A 20369-nucleotide genomic window follows, 5' to 3' on the forward strand; every position below is an offset into this window, starting at 1 on the left:
AGGTTTGAACTTTGGATGATGTTGGAAACAAGCAATAAAATAAAAGAGAGTAGAAATTGGAAAACGAAAGGACCTTACTATTATTCTCTGATCAAATCAAAACCCCCAAAAAGATGTTCTTTTTCTTTATTACTACTGCTTTCCACTGATTTCAAGTGCTCAGATTCCATTGTTTCCTTTTCTTTCCTTTCTTGCTAAGAAATCTTCATCCTTTTCATCAACTGAAATGGGTATTGGGGAAAAGAAGAACTGAAAGTGCCTGAAATTAGGAGAAATTAGGAGAAATTAGTACAATGGAAGTGAAGAGTTCATAAATGGGTATGCTGTAAGGGAGATTGGGGGAAAAGGAAGAACTGAAAGTGTGTGAAATTAGGAGAAATTAGTACAGTGGAAGTGAAGAGTTCATAAATGGGTATGCTGTAAGGGAGATTGGGGGAAAAGGAAGAACTGAAAGTGTGTGAAATTAGGAGAAATTAGTACAGTGGAAGTGAAGAGTTCATAAATGGGTATGCTGTAAGGGAGATTGGGGGAAAAGGAAGAACTGAAAGTGTGTGAAATTAGGAGAAATTAGTACAGTGGAAGTGAAGAGTTCATAAATGGGTATGCTGTAAGGGAGATTGGGGGAAAAGGAAGAACTGAAAGTGTGTGAAATTAGGTGAAATTAGGAGAATGGGAGGGAAGAGTTCATCGAGCCAGAAGAAATCAGTTCCAAAGGGTTTACCAGACATTGTGTTTAAATGGTCTCTGGAAGACATTTTCGATGAAGATCTTTTCAAGGTTTATACTTTATTGTTTCTTTTTGAATTCTTGATTAGATTATTGTTAAACTATTATATGGGTTTTGGATTATCTATCTTGATCGATGAATAAGGAATTTCTTGGAACCAAAAACCCATTAGGAAGCTTGTAGTTAGTTGTTGGGGGTAAATTCGACCCATGGCCAGTAAACTTCAAGCTACTGAACTTTACACCTTTTTACATCGGTGCCGCTCAATGTTTCAAAATAAAAATTGGGTAATTGCCTCCAAATTAGATATTACCGTCTCCATTGGACAATTTTGCCCTTGGTATAAATTTTTTTTCGAAATTGGAATTTTTTTTTTTGAAAGAAAATTCAAAATTTAGCCTAAACGGATGTGGCATACCGTTCATGGTGGGAACGGCATCCGTTCCCACCATGGGTCGAGCGGTATGCCGCATCCGTTCCCGCCATGAGTCGAACGGTATGCCGCATCTGTTCCCACCATGGGTTGGGTGGTATGCCGCATCCGTTTAGGCCAAATTTTGAAATATGCAAAATCGTAAAAGTTTTAGTGACGAAAAATACTAAATCATTCAATTTTTTGTGACGAAAAATGAAATATTCTTCTGTTTTTTGTGAAGAAAAATGCAAAATCGTCATGAAAAATATGTATTATTTTCATGAGTTCTTTGATAAAAAGATGTAAATCTTAATGTTTCCGACTCGTAATCATCCATTTTCGGGGTTCGGATTGTCACACAACAATTATTTTCATAATTTCAATTATTGTTGTTCGGGTTTATGATTTTGGAGAGAGAATTTTCAGTTTTTGATCAAAATTATGAGAAAGGCAAAAAAGTCCAAAAGATGCGGTGAAAAGGAATTTGATGGTGCTATTTAACAGCTAACATAAGAAATAGTTTCAATGGCTTGCTTGCTACTGCAGTTTCAGTTTCCATTTTGCAATGTTGGGCTGGGCTTCTTCTGACCCGACCCGACCCATTTTCATTTTGCTATTCTCTACTTGTTTGTGTACATTATAAAGTCTCATTCTTGATGATAAGGGTTACAGATTTCATGGCATGATAGTTTAGAATAGAACTACTCGAACTCTGTTTAAAAAGGTTCGGGATGAGAATGAGATTTTAAAAGTATCCGTAATTGATATGGGATGGGAATACATGTGGGTACCCGCGAATTATGGGCGGGAATTTCATGTAATTGCTGATTTTTAATGGATATGGATACCCACGAATTATATGGGATGAGAGTGTATACCCGGAGACAAATAGTTTCAATAATAAACCAATAAGTGTACTGGAATGACATTATGTGCGGATAACCTACCCGCTACAATCCCTAGCGGGTGAAGTTTGGGGTTTAGGGCTGTTTTTATTCAAAATTATCTTATTTGATTAAGAATTCAACTTCAAGCTAGGCATTGTAAATCCTGTCTGATGATAAATGCATTTTTTTTTAATCTCTTATTTAGTTAATTGACACTCTTATATCGAGCTAGGGCAGTTGATTTCGAACACGATTCATAACGATAATCCACTTGACAAGATCCATTTGATACGACTACCATTTTTTTTGTTGCATTAGCATATTATTTGTAATATATACACCACATAACACGGTTGTGACACGATAATCCATTTTGAAGTAGTTAGGAGCTCATTCCCCTTAAACATGGTGTCAAGTTTCGAGTCTCGTGAATGGGGATTATCTCTTGTCTCTAAAAGCTCGTGTAGCATAAGTTTGACCGTTACTATGTTTTGTCATATATAATCATGTGAAATATATACATCACATAACACGATTATGACATGACAACCCATTTTATCACCCTTATATCGAGCTAATTGAGTTAAAAGATAGACACTCTCATATCAAGCTATTTCTTACACAATAACACGATTCACAAAAGACAACCTGCTTGACACGATCATTTGATATGACTACTACTTTTATTGCATTATCATATACAATTATGTGTAATATATGCACCACATAACACGACAACCCTTTTTAGCACCCCTATATCGAGCTAAGTGAGGTAAAAGATAGACGTACTGAATCATAAAACGATAACACGATTCACAAAACACAACCCGCTTGACAAAATCTGCCACTTTTATTGCATTGTCATATATAATCATGTGTAATATAGGCACCACATAACACGATTATGACAAACACACCCCATTTTAGCACCCCTATATCGAGCTAATTGAGTTAAAAAGATAGAATATTGAATCATCGTCTCTAAAACCAATCAGTCGCTATTTGAAGTAGTTAGGATCTCCTTCCCCTTAAACAACCGTCTCTGAAAGCTTGTGTATCATAAATTTGACCATTGATATGTGTCAGCAATATGCTTAAGTGAGTTTCTATTGATTCATGGGATTTCCCTTCTATCCGAGACGTAAAATTTGATATCTGATCCTTTTGTAGGTGGATAACACGATTCACAAAAGACAACCCGCTTGACATAGTCTGTTTGATACGACTGCCATTTTTATTGCATTATCATATACAATTATGTGGAATCTACGCGTACCATATAACACAATTATGACAAGACAACCCATTTTAGAACCCCTTGTCATAATGGGTTATGCGCACCACATAACCCATTATGACACAATTTGACCATCGATATGTGTCATATTAATAGCTGACAATATGTTTCATCAATATTCTTATGCGAGTCTCTATTGATTCACGGGATTTCGCTTCTATCTGAGAAGTAAAATTTGATATCCGATCCTTTTGCAGGTGGACAAGATTCCAGAATCCTTTGAATCAGTTGAACAATATCTTGTTTCATATATGGATCCGTTACTGGAAGAAACAAGAGCACGATTATGTTCGAGCATGGAAGTGATTTGCAGAGCACCATTTGCTGAAGTAACATCCTTGTCACAGTCCAAGTCTGATGGAAGTTTGGTATATGATGTTAAGGTTGATCAATGGAAAAACAGGAAAAGTTCTCATGGAAAGGAGCCTTACAAAACATTGCCTGGAGATATCGTCATTTTAGCGGATGCTAAGCCGGAAACTGTCTCTGATTTACAAAGAACAGGAAGGACATGGACATTTGCAATGGTTAGCAGAATCTCAGATGATGAGAATGAAGATGCTACTACCAGTTCTTCTCAGTTTAAAGTTAAGGCATCTAAAGAAGTAGAAGTTAATGATGGAATGTGGAACTCTTTGTTTGTTACTTTCTTGACAAATATAACCACTAATAAAAGAATATGGAAAGCATTGCATATGCGAAGAAATCTGCATATTGTCGAGGAAGTTCTGTCTCCTGATTACACGGTAAGGGATTTTTGAATGTTTTACTTGTTGTTGGCATTCTATGATGTATTATATGCTATGTTACACATGGACACGGACATGTAGAAACGCTACTAAAGAGAAGTGTCCATGCAACATAGATTCTATGTAATGGTAGATAGGAGAACTGTCTACATATATAAAAGCCATATAGCTCTTCACGTCCAAAACCATCTAGAACGTGAACCCAATATATTTATAAGTGACCCAACATTGAATACAAGTCTCTTGTACCAACTTTTTGGATCAAACGGTTTCTTGATATAGTACCAGAGTCTCTTGGACCACGTAGTCAAGAGTTCAAATCCTAACAATTCCATTTGTTAATGGAGTTTCAACACATGTAAGATAGGTCTTTGTTGTGCACGCTTCAAGCTACTCGTCTGTTGAGCTATGTTAGAGGTAAGTGATTTGCTGTTATACTTGTTGTGGATTAGGAATTTGTGGTGTCAACACTACCATAGTTGTTAAAAGCGCTCCTAAGATGCTCCTTAACAAGGCTCAAGATAGTGAGCTTTAATTCCCCTATGCGAGGTGCAGTTTCATAAGTGACCCAGAATTGAATACAAGTCTCTGAAACCATATCAAGGAACCAATTGAGGTGAAAAAATTTAAACTTTTTGGGTCAAATGGTTCCTTGATATAGTATCAGGGTCTGTTAGACCATGTAGTCGAGAGTTCAAATCATAACAACTGCATTTGTTAATGGAATTTCAATGCATGTAAGATAGGTATGTGTTGTAGACACTTCAAGTCCAAGGGGCATTCGCGTGCAGATTATGTCATAGATAAAGATACTAATAAAAAACTTGAATCTTCCCTATATTCTTGATGTATTCTATGTAATGACGTAACTCTTACTGAAAGATACGTAAAAGGATGAGAACTGTCTCACATATAGGAAGAGCCATATAGCTCATGTATTAAACAATGCAGGCCATCTAACACACACCCGTCACGCCCAAAACCATCTAGAACGTGAAGCAAATATTCATATAAGTGACCCACCATTGAAGACAAGTCTCTGATAAGATGTCGAGGAACCAATTTACCTAAAAACTTGAACTTTTATGTCAAATGGTTTCTTGATATAGTATGAGGGCCCTTTAGAGCATGTAGTCGAGAGCTCAAATCCTGACAACTCCATTTGTTAATTCAATTTCAACACATCTTTAAGATAGGTCTGTGTTGTACACGCTTCAAGCTAAAGAGGCATTCATATTCGGAGGTATGTTAGAAAATGCTGATCATCTTAACTTCAGAGACTAAAATTTATTGTAACACATATTTTGAACTAGAGATTATATTAACTTAACTAAGATAAAACTGAAGTCTGGAGAGATTTCATTACTATAATAATGTCTGCAACTTCTCATTTAGGCTATGTTGCACTGAAACTCTTCTTCAGTAGTGTTTCTATGTTTGATTTCAGTTTCTTTTCCGTTTCTTTGCTATACTTTTTTAGAAATAACATATTCTGTCTGTTTCCGTTTCCATGCAACATTGCATTTAGGTGAAGGATTATATGCTTTGTCGCTGGTATCTGATTGGAAGTTTGTGCTTCATAACAGGTCACAGAAAATTATGCCCGACATTATATGAAGACAGACAAAATCTGGGATGAAAACATAATGAGCTTATTGTCAACATTGAATGAATCCCAGAGTGAGGCTGTATTTGCCTGCCTTCATAAAATGCAGTTCAACGACAAGCCTTATGTTGAACTCATTTGGGGTCCACCAGGGACGGGGAAGACGAGGATTATTAGTGTTCTGCTTTATAGCCTTTTAAGAATGCAGTGCAGGACTTTGACTTGTGCGCCAACCAATGTAGCAATTACAGAAGTAGCGACAAGAGTTCTGAAGCTGGTGAGAGAATCTACTGATGCTTCAGTTTATTCAGTTGGAGATATTCTCTTATTTGGGAATACGGAAAGACTCAAAGTGAATCCAGAATTTAGAGAAATATTTTTGGATTATCGTGTTCAAAGGCTTACAGAGTGCTTTGCACCGATGACTGGGTGGCGGAATTGTTTTATTTCGACAATAGGTTTCTTTGAAGATTGTGTTTCACAGTATCATATTTTTTTGGAAAACGAATTGATCAAGGAAAAACACAGTGAAAACACCGAAGGACGCATCAGTGGGAAGAATAAGTCTTTTCTTGAGTTTGCAAGAGAAAGGTTCCTGTTTTCTGCAATGCAACTGAAAAAATGTGTGCATAGTTTATGCACTCATATACCTGAAAGTTACATCCAGAAATATAATATAGCCAATATCGTGTCACTTGTTCGTCTACTTGATGATTTCGAAAGTTTGCTATTTTGTGATGATGTAACTTCAGAAGCATTGGAGGAGTTTTTCTCACATCCAGAGTTAGTATCTGATTCTCCTCAAGGTTTTGGAGATATACGAGTCAAGTTGTGCTCGAGCAGAAGAGAATGCCTTAATTTGTTAAAAGCTCTACATTCGTCCCTCAATGAACTTCAGCTTCCAAGTTCAGTGAACAAGTCTTCAATAGTTGAGTTCTGTTTCGAAAAAGCTTCTTTAATTTTCTGCACAGCATCTAGTTCGTATAAGCTGCATTATATGGATATAGAGCCGTTGGACTTTCTGGTAATTGATGAAGCAGTGCAGTTAAAAGAATGTGAATCAGTGATACCCCTTCAACTTTGTGGTATTCGGCATGCTATTCTTATTGGCGATGAGCGCCAATTACCGGCTCTGGTTGAAAGCAATGTATATATATACATAATCTTAAATTCTTCTACATTCTAGTTTAAGAATATATAATTCCATACTAATTGTATCTTTTTTTACAGGTTTCTTGTGAAGCTGGATTCGGAAGAAGTTTATTTGAAAGGTTAAGTTCATTGGGCCATCCGAAACACCTTCTAAATATGCAATATAGAATGCATCCGGCGATCAGTCACTTTCCAAATTCAACTTTCTATTCGAATAACATCTTGGATGCACCTAATGTTAAGGCGAAAAGTTATACGAAGCAGTATCTTCCGGGGCCAATGTTCGGTCCCTATTCATTTATAAATGTGTTTGGTGGACGAGAAGTGATGGATGATGTTGGGCACAGCAGACTAAATACAGTTGAGGTTGCTATTGTATCGAAACTGCTACGGAGTCTGTACAAAGGTATGCTTTTTTTCGCATATTTACTGTTTAAAGGTACATAAATTTGGGTCGAAAAACATGGAAAACGAAGTAATTAGTTTATACATTAGAACATTTCAACACCATTTCCGAATGAAACTTGTCGTAATGCCTTGAATCAGTATAACACACTAGGACAGGAAGCAACGGGGGTATTTGGATTAGTATTGTGTTTCGGTTTTCTATTTGGATTAGACATCGTGGGGACATCGTGGGTTCCAACTCCTAATTTGTAATACTCCATTATGTAAACCTAATTTGTAATCTGATTTTCCGACTCCTAATAAATATTATTCTCCTTCTGCCCGTGGACTAGCCAACACAACGTTGGTGAACCACGTAAATCTGTGTTTTGATTGTTTGTTTATTTATCTTTCGTTAAATCCGCACAACAAAACTTAGCAAAGTATTGGCTTCTGATGTATGCAGCATGGAATGGCTCAAAGGAGAATATTAGCATTGGAGTAATTTCTCCTTATGCAGCTCAAGTGGTTGCGATTCAAGACAAACTTGGCCGCCAATTTGAAACTAATGCTGGCTTTTCGGTTAAGGTGAGGTCAGTTGATGGATTTCAAGGCGGGGAGGAAGATATCATAATAATGTCAACTGTGAGAGCAAATAGAGGAGGAGCAATTGGTTTCATGTCTAATTATCAGAGAATCAATGTTGCTCTAACAAGGGCAAGGTATTGCTTCAGATTGATTCTTTTACTATCTCTTGTATTTATTTCTCACTATGTTGTACGGAAACTCTTCTTCAGTATTCCGCGTTTCGTGTCTGTTTCTGTTTCTATTTCTTTTCTAGTTTTCATTACGGTTTTCTAGCTGTATTTATTTAGAAATAACGTTTCCTGGTGTCCGTTTCCATTTCCGTGCAACAGATTTCTTGTGATTGTTGTAGCATGAGCTTGTTTATTGGTCTTTGTAGCACTGTCTCTGGATTTTGGGGAATGAGAGAATGTTACTTAATAGCAATAGCTGATTCTGCGTTTTGTGTCTGTTTCTGTATCTGTTTCTTTTCTAGTTTTCATTACCGTTTTCTAGCTGTATTAATTTAGAAATAACGTTTCCTCGTGTCTGTTTCCATTTCCGTGCAACAGATTTCTTGTGGTTGTTGTAGCATGAGCTTATTTATTGGTCTTTGTAGGCACTTTCTCTGGTTTTTGGGGAATGGGAGAATGTTACTTAATAGCGATTCCATTTGGACAAATACAGCTAGCGATTCTGCGTTTTGTGTTTGTTTCTGTTTCCGTTTCTTTTCTAGTTTTCATTACTGTTTCCTAGCTATATTTTTTTAGAAATAATGTTTCCCGGTGTCCGTTTCCATTTCAGTGGAGCATAGATTTCTTGTGATTGTTGTAACATGAGCTTATTTATTGGTCCTTGTAGGCACTGTCTCTGGATTTTGGGGAATGAGAGAACGTTACTTAATAGCGATTCCATTTGGACAAATACAGCTAGCGATTCCGCGTTTCATGTCTATTTCTATTTCCGTTTCTTTTCTAGTTTTCACTACCATTTTCTAGCTGCATTTATTTAGAAATAACGTTTCCTGGTGTCCGTTTCCATTTCCGTGCAACAGATTTCTTGTAATTGTTGTAGCATGAGCTTATTTATTGGTCTTTGTAGGCACTGTCTCTGGATTTTGGGGAATGAGAGAATGTTACTTAATAGCGATAGCTGATTCTGCGTTTTGTGTCTGTTTCTGTATCCGTTTCTTTTCTAGTTTTCATTACTGTTTTCTAGCTATATGTTTTTAGAAATAATGTGTCCTGGTGTCTGTTTCCATTTCCGTGCAACATATATTTCTTCTGATTGTTGCAACATGAGCTTATTTATTGGTCCTTGTAGGCACTGTCTCTGGATTTTGGGGAATGAGAGAACGTTAATTAATAGCGAATCCATTTGGACAAATATTGTCAATGATGCTAAGAAGCGTAATTGCTTCTTTAATGTCGATCAAGACAAGGGATTGGCGAAAACCATTTTAGAAGTGAAGAAAGAGTTTGATCAACTTGATGATTTGCTCAGTGGAGATAGTGTATATTTCAGAAACTGTAGATGGAAGGTACGTAATTTAGTAATTATATCCCCGGACACGTAGTCCACCAGGCCGCCCTTTAGTCTTATATGTTCTTAAGTAATATTTATGTTTGTTTTATGGTTTCCTCAGGTTCTGTTTAGTGAAAACTTCAAAAGATCATTTGGGAAATTGGCATCAGTTCAGGCAAAGACATTTGCTTTGAACTATATACTTAGACTTTCGAGTGGTTGGCGTCCTAAGCAGAGGAATGCAGATGCTATTTCGGAATCTTTTCGTTTCTTGAGGCAGTTCAAGGTTGTAGGCTTGTACGTAATATCCTCGATTGACGTAGTGAAGGAGCATAGGTACACCCAAGTTTTGAAAGTTTGGGATATATTACCATTAGAAGATGTTCCGAAATTAACCAGGCGTCTCAATGCCATTTTCGAAAGATATACCGATGATTTTGTCAGCCGTTGCAATGAGAAACTCTTAGAAGGGTATGCCTTTCAGATTACTAGTAACATTTGTGAATCATAACATGTATAAAAGCGAAAAGTATTTTCTTTTTTCTTGTATAAAACTGATGTTGGTTTAACATGTCCAGGGATTTGGAAATTCCTACAACTTGGTCGGTTTCTACTGATATTGTCCGATATAAGAGTCTCGGGGACAATGAATCAGGAAGCAATTTGAATTCTGATGAAGGATGTTATGTGGAGAATTCGAAAGTGAGTGACAGCTTATTGCTAATGAAATTTTATAACTTGTCATCTGGAGTTGTTAGCCACTTGCTTTCTGATGGGGATGGTCGGGAGCTTGAACTCCCTTTCGAAGTAACAGACGAAGAACGGGAAATAATTTTTCACCAAAGAAGCACATTTATTCTGGGAAGATCAGGCACCGGAAAAACGACTGTTTTGACTATGAAATTGTTCAAGAAAGAGCAACTTTTTCATATGGCAATTGAAGGATATAACGAGCCGTGCAGAAATAATGCCAAGGATGAACCTGTTGGAGACGCGGAAAATACTGTACTGCGCCAGCTTTTTGTGACCGTTAGTCCTAAACTTTGTTTTGCTGTCAAACAACAAGTTGCTCGGCTGAAAAGGTGTGCATCAGTCTTCAATATATACTGATTATGTAATGTCACAAAGTCGGTCAGATTTATACCTCATTGTTTTTCATAATATTATATTCCATGCCTTTTGAATCGGGTTACGATAAAAACACGATTTATAGAGATAACCCACATGGCACGATCCTTTGGATATGATTTTCGTTTTTGTTGCAATTTTACCATGTATAATCATGTGGAATATTTAGATTACATAACCTGATTATAATACGACAACTTGTTTTGACACCCCTACTTTTGAATATAATATACATGCTCACTGTGGTTTGGTTCGACTTGATTTTTCGTGGCATGAAGTTGCATTCTAATATATCTCATACATGTTTACAGCTTTGTCTCCAGTGGAAAATATTCTGGCTGTAATAGTTCATTAGATATGGAAGATGTTGATAAAGCTGCACGATTCGAGGATATTCCTGATTCGTTTATTGGTGTTACTCCAAAGTCGTTTCCTCTTGTGATAACTTTTAATAAGTTTCTGATGATGCTTGATGGAACAATTGGCACTTCATACTTTGCAAGATTTCCTGATGTGAGGCAGCTTCTGTGTGATAAAACGAGTAATGTTTCAGGATCTATTTTAATGCAAACTTTTCTGAAAACGAGGGAGGTTAATTTTGAAAATTTTTGTTTGGTTTACTGGCCACATTTGAATTCAAAGCTGACTAAGAAGCTCGACTTTTCCAGAGTGTTTACGGAGATAATGTCTCGAATAAAAGGGGGCCTACAATCAAGTGACTCTTGTGATGGTAGGCTCGGTAGGGAAGATTATGTTATATTGGCTGAGGGTCGGGTTTCCACTTTGAGTAGGCATGAGAGGGAACTGATATATGATGCATTCGAAGATTATGAAAAGATGAAGATGGAGAATGGTGATTTCGATATGGCTGATATCGTCATTGATCTTCATCGTCGGCTTAGGAATGAAAGATATGTTGGAGACATGATGGATTTTGTCTACATCGATGAAGTCCAAGATCTTACGATGAGGCAAGTCGCACTTTTCAAACACGTCAGCAACAATGTGAATGAGGGTTTTGTGTTTTCTGGTGATACTGCACAGACTATTGCGCGGGGAATCGACTTCAGATTCGAAGATATAAGATCATTATTCTATGATCATTTCATTATGGGTTCGAGAATTGAAGAGAATGACAGAAGGAAGGAAAAAGGTCACATATCAAAAATCTTTCATTTGAGCCAAAACTTCCGGACTCATGGCGGTGTTCTTAAGTTAGCTCAAAGTGTTATAGATCTTTTGTACCGGTTCTTCCCAAAATTTGTTGATATTTTGAGTCACGAAACTAGTTTCATTTTCGGGGAAGCCCCGATTTTGCTGGAATCATGCGGTGATGAAAATGCAATTATCACTATATTTGGAAACAATGGGAATGTTGGAAGTAAGTTTGTCGGATTTGGAGCGGAACAAGTGATATTAGTAAGGGATGATTCTGCTAGAAAAGAAATCTCTAAATATGTTGGAAAACAAGCTCTTGTCTTGACCATAGTGGAGTGCAAGGGCTTAGAGTTTCAGGTCTGTTCATTCCTTCCTTTTCTTGCTCTTGCTTACTGTTGTTTTAATCGTACTATTCGATTTGAATTGTACGATTGGAGTCGAGTCAGCTCCATTTCGAGCAGACTCTATAGGCAGAATCTAAATTGATTAAGAATCGGATGTGAATCAGATGAATTGGTGGTGAATCAGTTGAATCGCCTGAGTTGTCCTAGTCCACCGATTCGCGATTCGAATCCTACAATTTAAGGCGAGTAGACATCAGAATCTAAATTGATTAAGAATTGAACGAATTGGTGGTGAATCTCCTGAGTCGTTCGAGTCCAACAATTCGTGATTGGAATCGTATTCCAGTCGAGTTGGCTCCATTTTGAGCCGATTCTGTATGAAGAATCGAAATTGATTAAGAATCGGGTGTGAGTCGGACGAATCAGTGTTGAATCAGCCGAATAGCTCGAGTCGGTAATATATATATATATATTAAGCACTTGAAATGACTTTTTTTGACAAATCAAAATTAATTGCCAAACTAATATTTGATAATATTTTAAGTTCTAACATGGTCATATATATATATATAATATTAAGAATTAAAATCGAATCTTACGATTCATTTCATGTGTCACGATTCACAAAATGAGGATTTCGATTCACAAATTGAATCTCGATTTGACATCTATGCTCATGCTCATTTTGTTTATAATTTCTCTATTTATTGGCGCAACGGTAAATGTTGTTGTCGTGTGACCAAGATGTCACGGGTTCGAGTCTTAGGAGCGGCCTCTTTCCAAATAAATTGGCTGGGGAAGGCTTGCCCCCAGTACACCCTTGTGGTGGGACCCCTCCCCGGACCCTCGCTCAGCGGGGACGCGTAGTGCGACCGGGCCGCCCTTTATTATGTTAAATGACTAACTCTTTGGGACGACGTTTATTTGTCCCTCCGGGAGGAACTAGCACTATAATATCTCATTCAACACTCCCCTATATATTACACGATTATGAAAATATCTCATTTAACACTTGCCTACATGTTTGCAGTTTTATTTTAATCTTTCGACTTGTTTCCTCGTAGGATGTTCTGTTGTACAATTTTTTTGGTGCGTCACCATTGAGAAATAAATGGAGAGTTATGTATCAATACATGAGCGAACAACGTTTGCTTGATGCTAGCACTGGACAATCTTTCCCAAGCTTTAATCCATCAAAATACAACATCATGTGTTCTGAGTTGAAGCAGTTGTACGTTGCGATTACTCGTACGAGACAGAGGTTGTGGATTTGTGAGAATTCCGAGGAGTTTTCTAAACCCATGTTTGACTATTGGAGGAAAAAGGGACTTGTGCAAGTCAGGAAGCTTGATGATTCACTTGCAACAGCAATGCAAGTTGCTAGCAGTCCGGAAGAATGGAAATCTCAGGGTTATAAGGTATGTTAACTTCTTTTAGTACTTATTAAAACTCGAATAGCCTTAGTCGATATTCTTATTGCTCGTGTTGATACTGCAGCTTTTACGTGAGGGTAATTACGAGATGGCAACAATGTGTTTCGAAAGAGCTGGAGATGAGTACGGAGAAAAATTGGCCAAGGCTGCAGGGCTTAGAGCAGCTGCTGATAAAATGCATGCTTCAAATCCTGAAACGGCTTCTATTGCTCGTAGGCAAGCTGCTGAAATTTTTGAATCCATTGGAAAAAACGAGTACGCTGCAGAATGTTTTTTCTTGTTGAAAGAATATGAAAGAGCAGGTACAGAATTCTTTCTAATGAGTAGAGACCTATTAGTTATTTCAGAACATTCTTCTTGTTACGCCTTCGTAATCTCTTAAATTGCACGATAATCTTTTAACCTTGAACACTACTAGATGTCTTTCTCTCGACTGTACTTCGCTTAATCGAATAGAATTGTAATGTTTTTTCCTGTTGAAAGAATATGAAAGAGCAGGTACAGAATTCTTTCTAAAGAGTAGAGACCTATTGGTTATTTCAGACCATTCTTCTTGTTACGCTTTCATAATCTCTTAAATTGCTCGATAATCTTTTAATCTTGAACACTTCTAGATGTCTTTCTCTCGACTGTACTTCGCTTAATCGAATAGAATTGTAATGTTTTTTTCCTGTTGAAAGAATATGAAAGAGCAGGTACAGAATTCTTTCTAAAGAGTAGAGACCTATTGGTTATTTCAGACCATTCTTCTTGTTACGCCTTCATAACCTATTAAATTGCTCGATAATCTTTTAATCTTGAACACTTCTAGATGTCTTTCTCTCAACTGTACTGTGGTTATCGAATAGAAGTATAGAATCGTGCTAGAGTATTTCTGTTATTCCGTCATTAACCCATTTTCCCGATGGATGAGCGAACTGAGCTTGTCCAAAGGATGATTCGGGATATCATAGCTAAATAGCAGGTGCAGTGAGTGAATACTCTCTGTTCACACAATAGGGGATGAAGTCTGCGGTTCCTAATGGAATCGTTAACAACGCAACCTTGTTAAAGTTACCACTCCAATCGTGAGGAATAAGTTTCTTCAATCAACAATTTCTGTACTCATTTCTTGCAATTGTTTCTTTTGTAGGAAAAATTTATTTGAAATGCGGGGAGTCATCAATGGAAAGAGCTGGCGAATGTTTATATCTCGCAGGATGTTACGAGTTTGCAGCAGAAGTTTATGCTAATGGCAGCAATTTCTCGAAATGTCTTAAATCCTGCAGCGAAGGAAGCCTCTTTGAAAAGGGGTTGAATTATATTCAGTCCTGGAAACAAAATGCAGATACTTCTACGGTCAAAAGAAGCAAAGAGATTGATAGAACAGAACAAGAGTTTCTGGAGAGGTGTGCACTTCACTATCACGAGCGGAATGACAATAGAGCCATGATGAAATACGTTAGAGCTTTCGATTGTGTAGCTTCTATCCGTGATTTCTTGGAAAAGTTAGGTTGTTTCGATGAGCTTATGTCATTTGAAGAAGAGTCGGGGAACTTTCTCGAGGCAGCAAAAATTGCGAAGATGAAAGGGGAACTCTTGCGTGAGGCTGATTTGGTCGGGAAGGCTGGGCATTTGAAGGAGGCATCATTGCTTATTCTTTGGTATGTATTTGCTTGCTCTCTTTGGTCATGTAGTAGCAAAGGTTGGCCCTTGAAGCAGTTTGCGGTGAAGGACGATCTTTTAGCGAAAGCAAAAGCTTTCGCGAAGACTGATTCGGAACAGTTTTATGAGTTTGTTCATATGGAGGCTGAAATATTGTTGAATGATCACAGTAGCTTGTCGACTATGAAACAACATTTAGATGCTTCTCGGGCACACAAGATCTATCATGGCGAGATAATATCCGCACGGAAGATTCTGGATGCACATCTTAAATTGAACGACTCTAAATATGGGTGGGAAGATCACATGATTCATGATATAGCAAGGTTTTCAGCAGGTGAAATTTCGAAGAATCGGGTTTCTGCTGAGACACTAGTACACTTCTGGAATTTCTGGAAGAATAAGATTGTGAACATATTTGAGTACTTGAGAAGTGTTGAAACACAAAATGTCGGTGATGGGAAAATCATGGGCGAATTCTGCTTGAATTACTTGGCGGTGCGCAGGCAATTCGATAATCTGAATCCGGTCTACAATCTGATGATCCCTGATGCGTACTGGGTGAAATGGTTGGATAGTCGATCGATAAGAAGCAAGGGAAAGTTCATTTCATTAGATGCTCACCAGTTTGCTTCTGCTGCTCAGAGCTATTGGGGCTCCGAATTACTCTCTGTTGGTATGGATATCTTGGCGAAACTCGAAGGCCTTTATACTCTTTCGGTTAAGAATTCCTCATCCCTCTTCTGCCAAAGCAGACATCTCTATCATATCTATACCGTCGCAAAGTTCCTGCTAGTTTCCAAATTCCTGGAACGCCGATTCCATGACAACAGAGCACTGCAGAGATTCGTTGAACTCCCCGCTAAACATCTATTCAGCTGTGTCTTTCCTCTGGACTGGAGAGAATCATTGAAAGAGAACATGATTTCCGCAAGGAGAACCGGGAATTTTGGGGATTTAGTTAAGGAATTTACTTGTGAAGCGGTCAGGTTCAAGAAAACTGTATCCTATGGGCAGCTTGGTAGGATATTAGTTGCGATTCTCGGGTCATGTAAACTAGACAATCAGTTGTTTGAGAAAATTAAAGATGGTTTCGAATGGAACGAGTCATGGATGGCTTTGATTGTTGATCTCTGCAGAGAGACCGGTTTAGCAGACAAGAAAAGCCAAGTACCGGGTGAGGAAACTATCATGGGGAAGTTACATAGAGTTTTGGAAGACATTTACATTGTTAACTGGAGAAAAGCATATGATTATATCTCGCCTGAATGCTTTCTCTACCTTATCGAGCGTCAACTGATTCTTGTATCTTGCGTGCGAGGACACTTCTTCACGACGAAGTCTTCTTTTTCTGAAATACTAGTCCACATGGAACGCAATGGCAGCTCGATTTCCAGATTAAAAAACCTTGATGCATATCCTATCAAAGCCATTCTGGATTTCTTAGCTCGCATAGTTCAGCAGTTTCTCTTATGTAACGAGGATACAACGGAGTGGATTAAAAGGTCTCGTGGAAATGTGATGGATCGTTCCAGAGCTGTGACTTTGAGATTAGTTGTTACAGCATGTTTACTTTATTTGAACTTCGGTTATTTTCAGGAATTTCTTTTTGAGTGGCTGGGTAGGAATTATATCAGGAATCAACTGCCATCGGATTTCGTTGTTGCCCTTAACAGAAGGCGGAAACGTCGGTCTAGGAATGTAGGTTCAGATATAGAGATGTTTTCTGAGGTATTTAAGGAAATGGGGAATCCACTGGTAGTCGTGAGTTTGGGTGAAAACGTTCCACAATTTTTCCCAGACGTGATTTTTCTGCATATGATCGAGCATAGTAAAGAAGACATGTGGACAGCCTTGTTTCCGAATATCAATAAAGCTACTCAAGATCAGAAAAAACTTGATCTGCAAGTTCCTTCCAACTATAGGGAAGTACTGAAATCACTGAAAACATTGAATAATGAAGAAGTCATAAGGAGTTTTATAGCAAGTGTTCCAGCACTTAAGGTAATCTAAAACTCGTTTATGTTTCTACAGTTCGTAGGAACACCGTCAGTTATGCGATTCAATATTATGATTCTATTTTTCAGGCAACCATAGAGGAGAGAATCTACATTTTATGTTCTGCGTTGGAAGGATGCGGTGATTCTGACAGAAAAAATGAAAAACCATATGGAGAAGCATCCGCGATCCTTGACGAAATGAAGCAACTATATTCCGTATTAGATGTGAGGTCAGTATAAGCATGGTTATTTAATAAGCTTATGTTTGGTATTGTATCTTAAATGTGTAAATTGAAAAGTAAATATGTTGTTTGTGCAAGGGAGCCGGAACTTGTGAAGAACCTTCCACGAATAGAAGAACTTCTTAGCCAGCTTGATTCGAAAATGCCAAGAACGAATAGTTTCTTGGATGAGTTATTCTTCAAACAAGATGAAATCCTCGAAGAAGTTGTGTCGGAAACCTGCCATCACTATGAAGAAGGAGGAACCAGCGAGGCGGCAAAGAATGGAAGTCCTTCTCAGGCAAATCTTGGAAACCAAGAACAAGATGAAATTCTCGAAGTAGTGTCGGAAACCTGTCATCACCAAGAAGAAGAAGGAACCAGCGAGGCGGGAAAGAATGGAAGTTCTTCTCAGGCGAATCTTGGAAACCAAGCCAGCAGTTCTCAAGCCAGAAACAATGGGAAGGGAACTCGCAAGAACAAAAAGAAACAAAAGGGAAAAGGAAAGGGGAGAAAAGCGTAAACATTTCAGACATTTCGGCATAGGATTCAGGAGATCCGAGAATCTCTTCTTCTTTTTCAACGGCTTGGTTGTTTTGGATCGATGACTAGTTGATAATTAACTATGCTATTCATGTATATAACTCAATATCAGTAATATGCTGTTTTGTAAAAGTTTGCGCTGTCTGCATTTGAGAATGAGGCGTATATTCAAATACCGGAGGTTCGGTTGACGCTGCTCCATCTGAAGCAAAAATCTCGAATCTAAGTGTTCTAGACACAAAACTCATAGCATTTCTGAACATAATAAAGAGGACTGTTAAAATCAAAACAAAGCAAAATACCTCCCAATGAAGCAAGCATAACGAAAATGCAATAATCTAAGTATAAGCAAGGCTTCACTTGCTAACATGTACTCATCAATTCAATCTCAAATCTAAGTGTTCTAGACACGAAACTCATAGCCTTGCTGAACACAATAAAGAGGACGGTTAAAGTCGAAACAAAGCAAATATCTCCCATTGAAGCAAGCATAAAGAAACTGAAATAATCAAAGTATAAAGCAATGTTTGATTTGCTAACATGTACTCATCAACTCAATCTCGAATCTAAGTGTTCTAGACATGAAACTCATAGCCTTGCTGAACACAATAAAGAGGACGGCTAAAGTCGAAACAAAGCAAAACACCTCCCAATGAAGCAAGCATAATGAAATTGAAATAATCTAAGTATAAGCAACGCTTCATTTGATAGCGTGCACTCATCAACTCAACCTTGAATAAGTGTTCTAGACACGAAACTCGTAGCCTTGCTGAGGACAATAAAGAGGACGGCCAAAGTCGAAACAACGGAAAATACCTCTCATTGAAGCAAGCATAAAAAAACTGAAATAAGCTAAGCAGGACTTCATTTGCTAACACGTACTCATCACCTTGAATCTAAGTGTTCTAGACAAGAAACGCATAGCCTTGGACGGCGAAAGTCGAAACAGAGCAATGAGCACAATAAATCGTGACATGATAACAAATTTCTGGAGGCACACAACATCATCAAGAGAACAAAGATCAGTAAAAGAACATAAAATTGTATGAAACTCAGAATTTTTTTTATCATAACACGAAACAAATATCCGAATTAACAGTAAAAACCTGCTCAACATCAAGAATATGTGTATTGACTCTATGAAAACTTTAGTTCTCTATTCCTTATTTCTCTAAATTGTGCTTTTAGTGAAACTCAAACTATGTTTCAGCATAAATCCCTAAGAGAGACTGACTAGGAATGGATAGTTTCTTGGATGAGTTATTCTTCGAACAAGATGAAATGCTCGAAAAAGTCGTGTCGGAAACCTTCCATCACCATGAAGAAGGTGGCAAAAAATGGAAGTTCTTCTGAGACAAATCTTGGAAACCAAGCCAGCAGTTCTCAAGCCAGAAACAACGGGAAGGGAACTAGCAAGAACAAAAAGAAACAAAAGGGGAGAAAAGGGTAAACATGGCAGACATTTCGGCATAGGATTCAGGAGATTCGAGAATCTCTTCTTCTTTTTCAACGGCTTGGTTGTTTTGGATCGATGACTAGTTGACAATTAACTATGCTATTCATGTATATAACTCAATATCAGTAACATGCTGTTTCGTAAAACTTTGTACCGCCTGCATTTGCAAATTAGGTGCATATTCAAATACCGGAGGTTCGGTTAACACTGATCCATCTGAAGCAAGCATAAAAGAAAAACTCACATAATCTAAGTATAAGCAAGGCTTCATTTATCATCAACTCAACCTTGAATCTAAGTGTTCTAGACATGAAACTCATAACCTTGCTGAGGAAGGCGAAAGTCGAAACGAAGCAATGAGCACAATAAAGAGTGACATGGTAACAAATTATGGAGGCACAAAGCATCATCAAGAGAACACAGATCAGTAAAAGAGCAGAAAATTGTATGAAACACAGAATTTTTTCTATCATAACACGAAACAAATATCCGAATTAACAGTAAAAACCTGCTCATCATCAAGAATATGTGTATTGACTCTATAAAAGCTTTAGTTCTCTATTCCTTATTTCTCTAAATTGTGCTTTTAGTGAAACTCAAACTATGTTTCAACATAAATTCCTAAGAGAGAGCTGACTAAAAGGGTAAGTAACCCCTTTGACTATATGGAGAAAAACATTATCCTCCAATCAATTTATTATTACCCCTAAATCCCCAAATCCCCAAAACCCTAAACTGCTCATTTCTCTTCATTAGACCCAAAAAGCTCCATTCTCGAAAATGGAGTCCTCAGGTATCCTTCAACATCAAATTTCTTAGGTGAAAGTTCACGGTCAAACTGCTGTCTAGCTTCTTCGTTCCTATCAAGCAAGTTTATATATCATTCCTCTACAAAAACTATGTTGTTTGTGCAAGGGAGCCGGAACTTGTGAATAACATTCCAAGAATACGAGAACTTCTCAGCCAGCTTGATTCAACAATGCCAAGAATGGATAGTTGTATGAGTTATTCTTCGAACAAGATGAAGTCCTCGAAGTAGTGTCAGAAACCTGCCATCACCATGAAGAAGAAGGAACCGGCGAGGCGGCGAAAAGTGGAAGTTCTTCTTAAGCAAATCTTGGAAAACAAGCCAGC

General features: G+C 37.8%; 1 protein-coding gene across 2 annotated transcripts; it reads left to right on the forward strand.

Annotated features, from left to right (window-relative positions):
* LOC136226647 (uncharacterized) lies at nucleotides 1-17966 on the forward strand. Of its 2 annotated transcripts, XM_066015256.1 has the most exons (14): nucleotides 1-777; nucleotides 3524-4072; nucleotides 5662-6828; nucleotides 6912-7239; nucleotides 7687-7942; nucleotides 9108-9324; nucleotides 9430-9779; nucleotides 9887-10390; nucleotides 10748-11951; nucleotides 13003-13356; nucleotides 13436-13673; nucleotides 14504-17019; nucleotides 17103-17245; nucleotides 17336-17966. In XM_066015256.1, exons 1-14 carry the CDS (start codon nucleotides 670-672, stop codon nucleotides 17757-17759), a joined length of 8358 nt encoding a protein of 2785 aa, XP_065871328.1. In that variant the 5' UTR covers nucleotides 1-669; the 3' UTR covers nucleotides 17760-17966. The 2 variants fall into 2 exon arrangements, with proteins under 2 accessions (XP_065871328.1, XP_065871329.1); XM_066015257.1 differs by lacking the exon at nucleotides 1-777 and having other exon boundaries at nucleotides 3983-4072; nucleotides 5604-6828.
* Nucleotides 17967-20369: the final 2403 nt, after the last annotated feature.

This window comes from Euphorbia lathyris, chromosome 4, assembly GCF_963576675.1.
Source record: "Euphorbia lathyris chromosome 4, ddEupLath1.1, whole genome shotgun sequence".
NCBI classification, from domain to species: Eukaryota; Viridiplantae; Streptophyta; class Magnoliopsida; order Malpighiales; family Euphorbiaceae; genus Euphorbia; species Euphorbia lathyris.

Coding starts and splice junctions, on each gene's coding strand:
- LOC136226647 (XM_066015256.1), top strand. CDS start 670: ATGGGAGGGAAGAGTTCATCGAGCCAGAAGAAATCAGTTCCAAAGGGT. Junction 7,943..9,107: donor GTTGCTCTAACAAGGGCAAG/GTATTGCTTCAG, acceptor TGGTCCTTGTAG/GCACTGTCTCTGGATTTTGG. Junction 9,325..9,429: donor TCAGAAACTGTAGATGGAAG/GTACGTAATTTA, acceptor TGGTTTCCTCAG/GTTCTGTTTAGTGAAAACTT.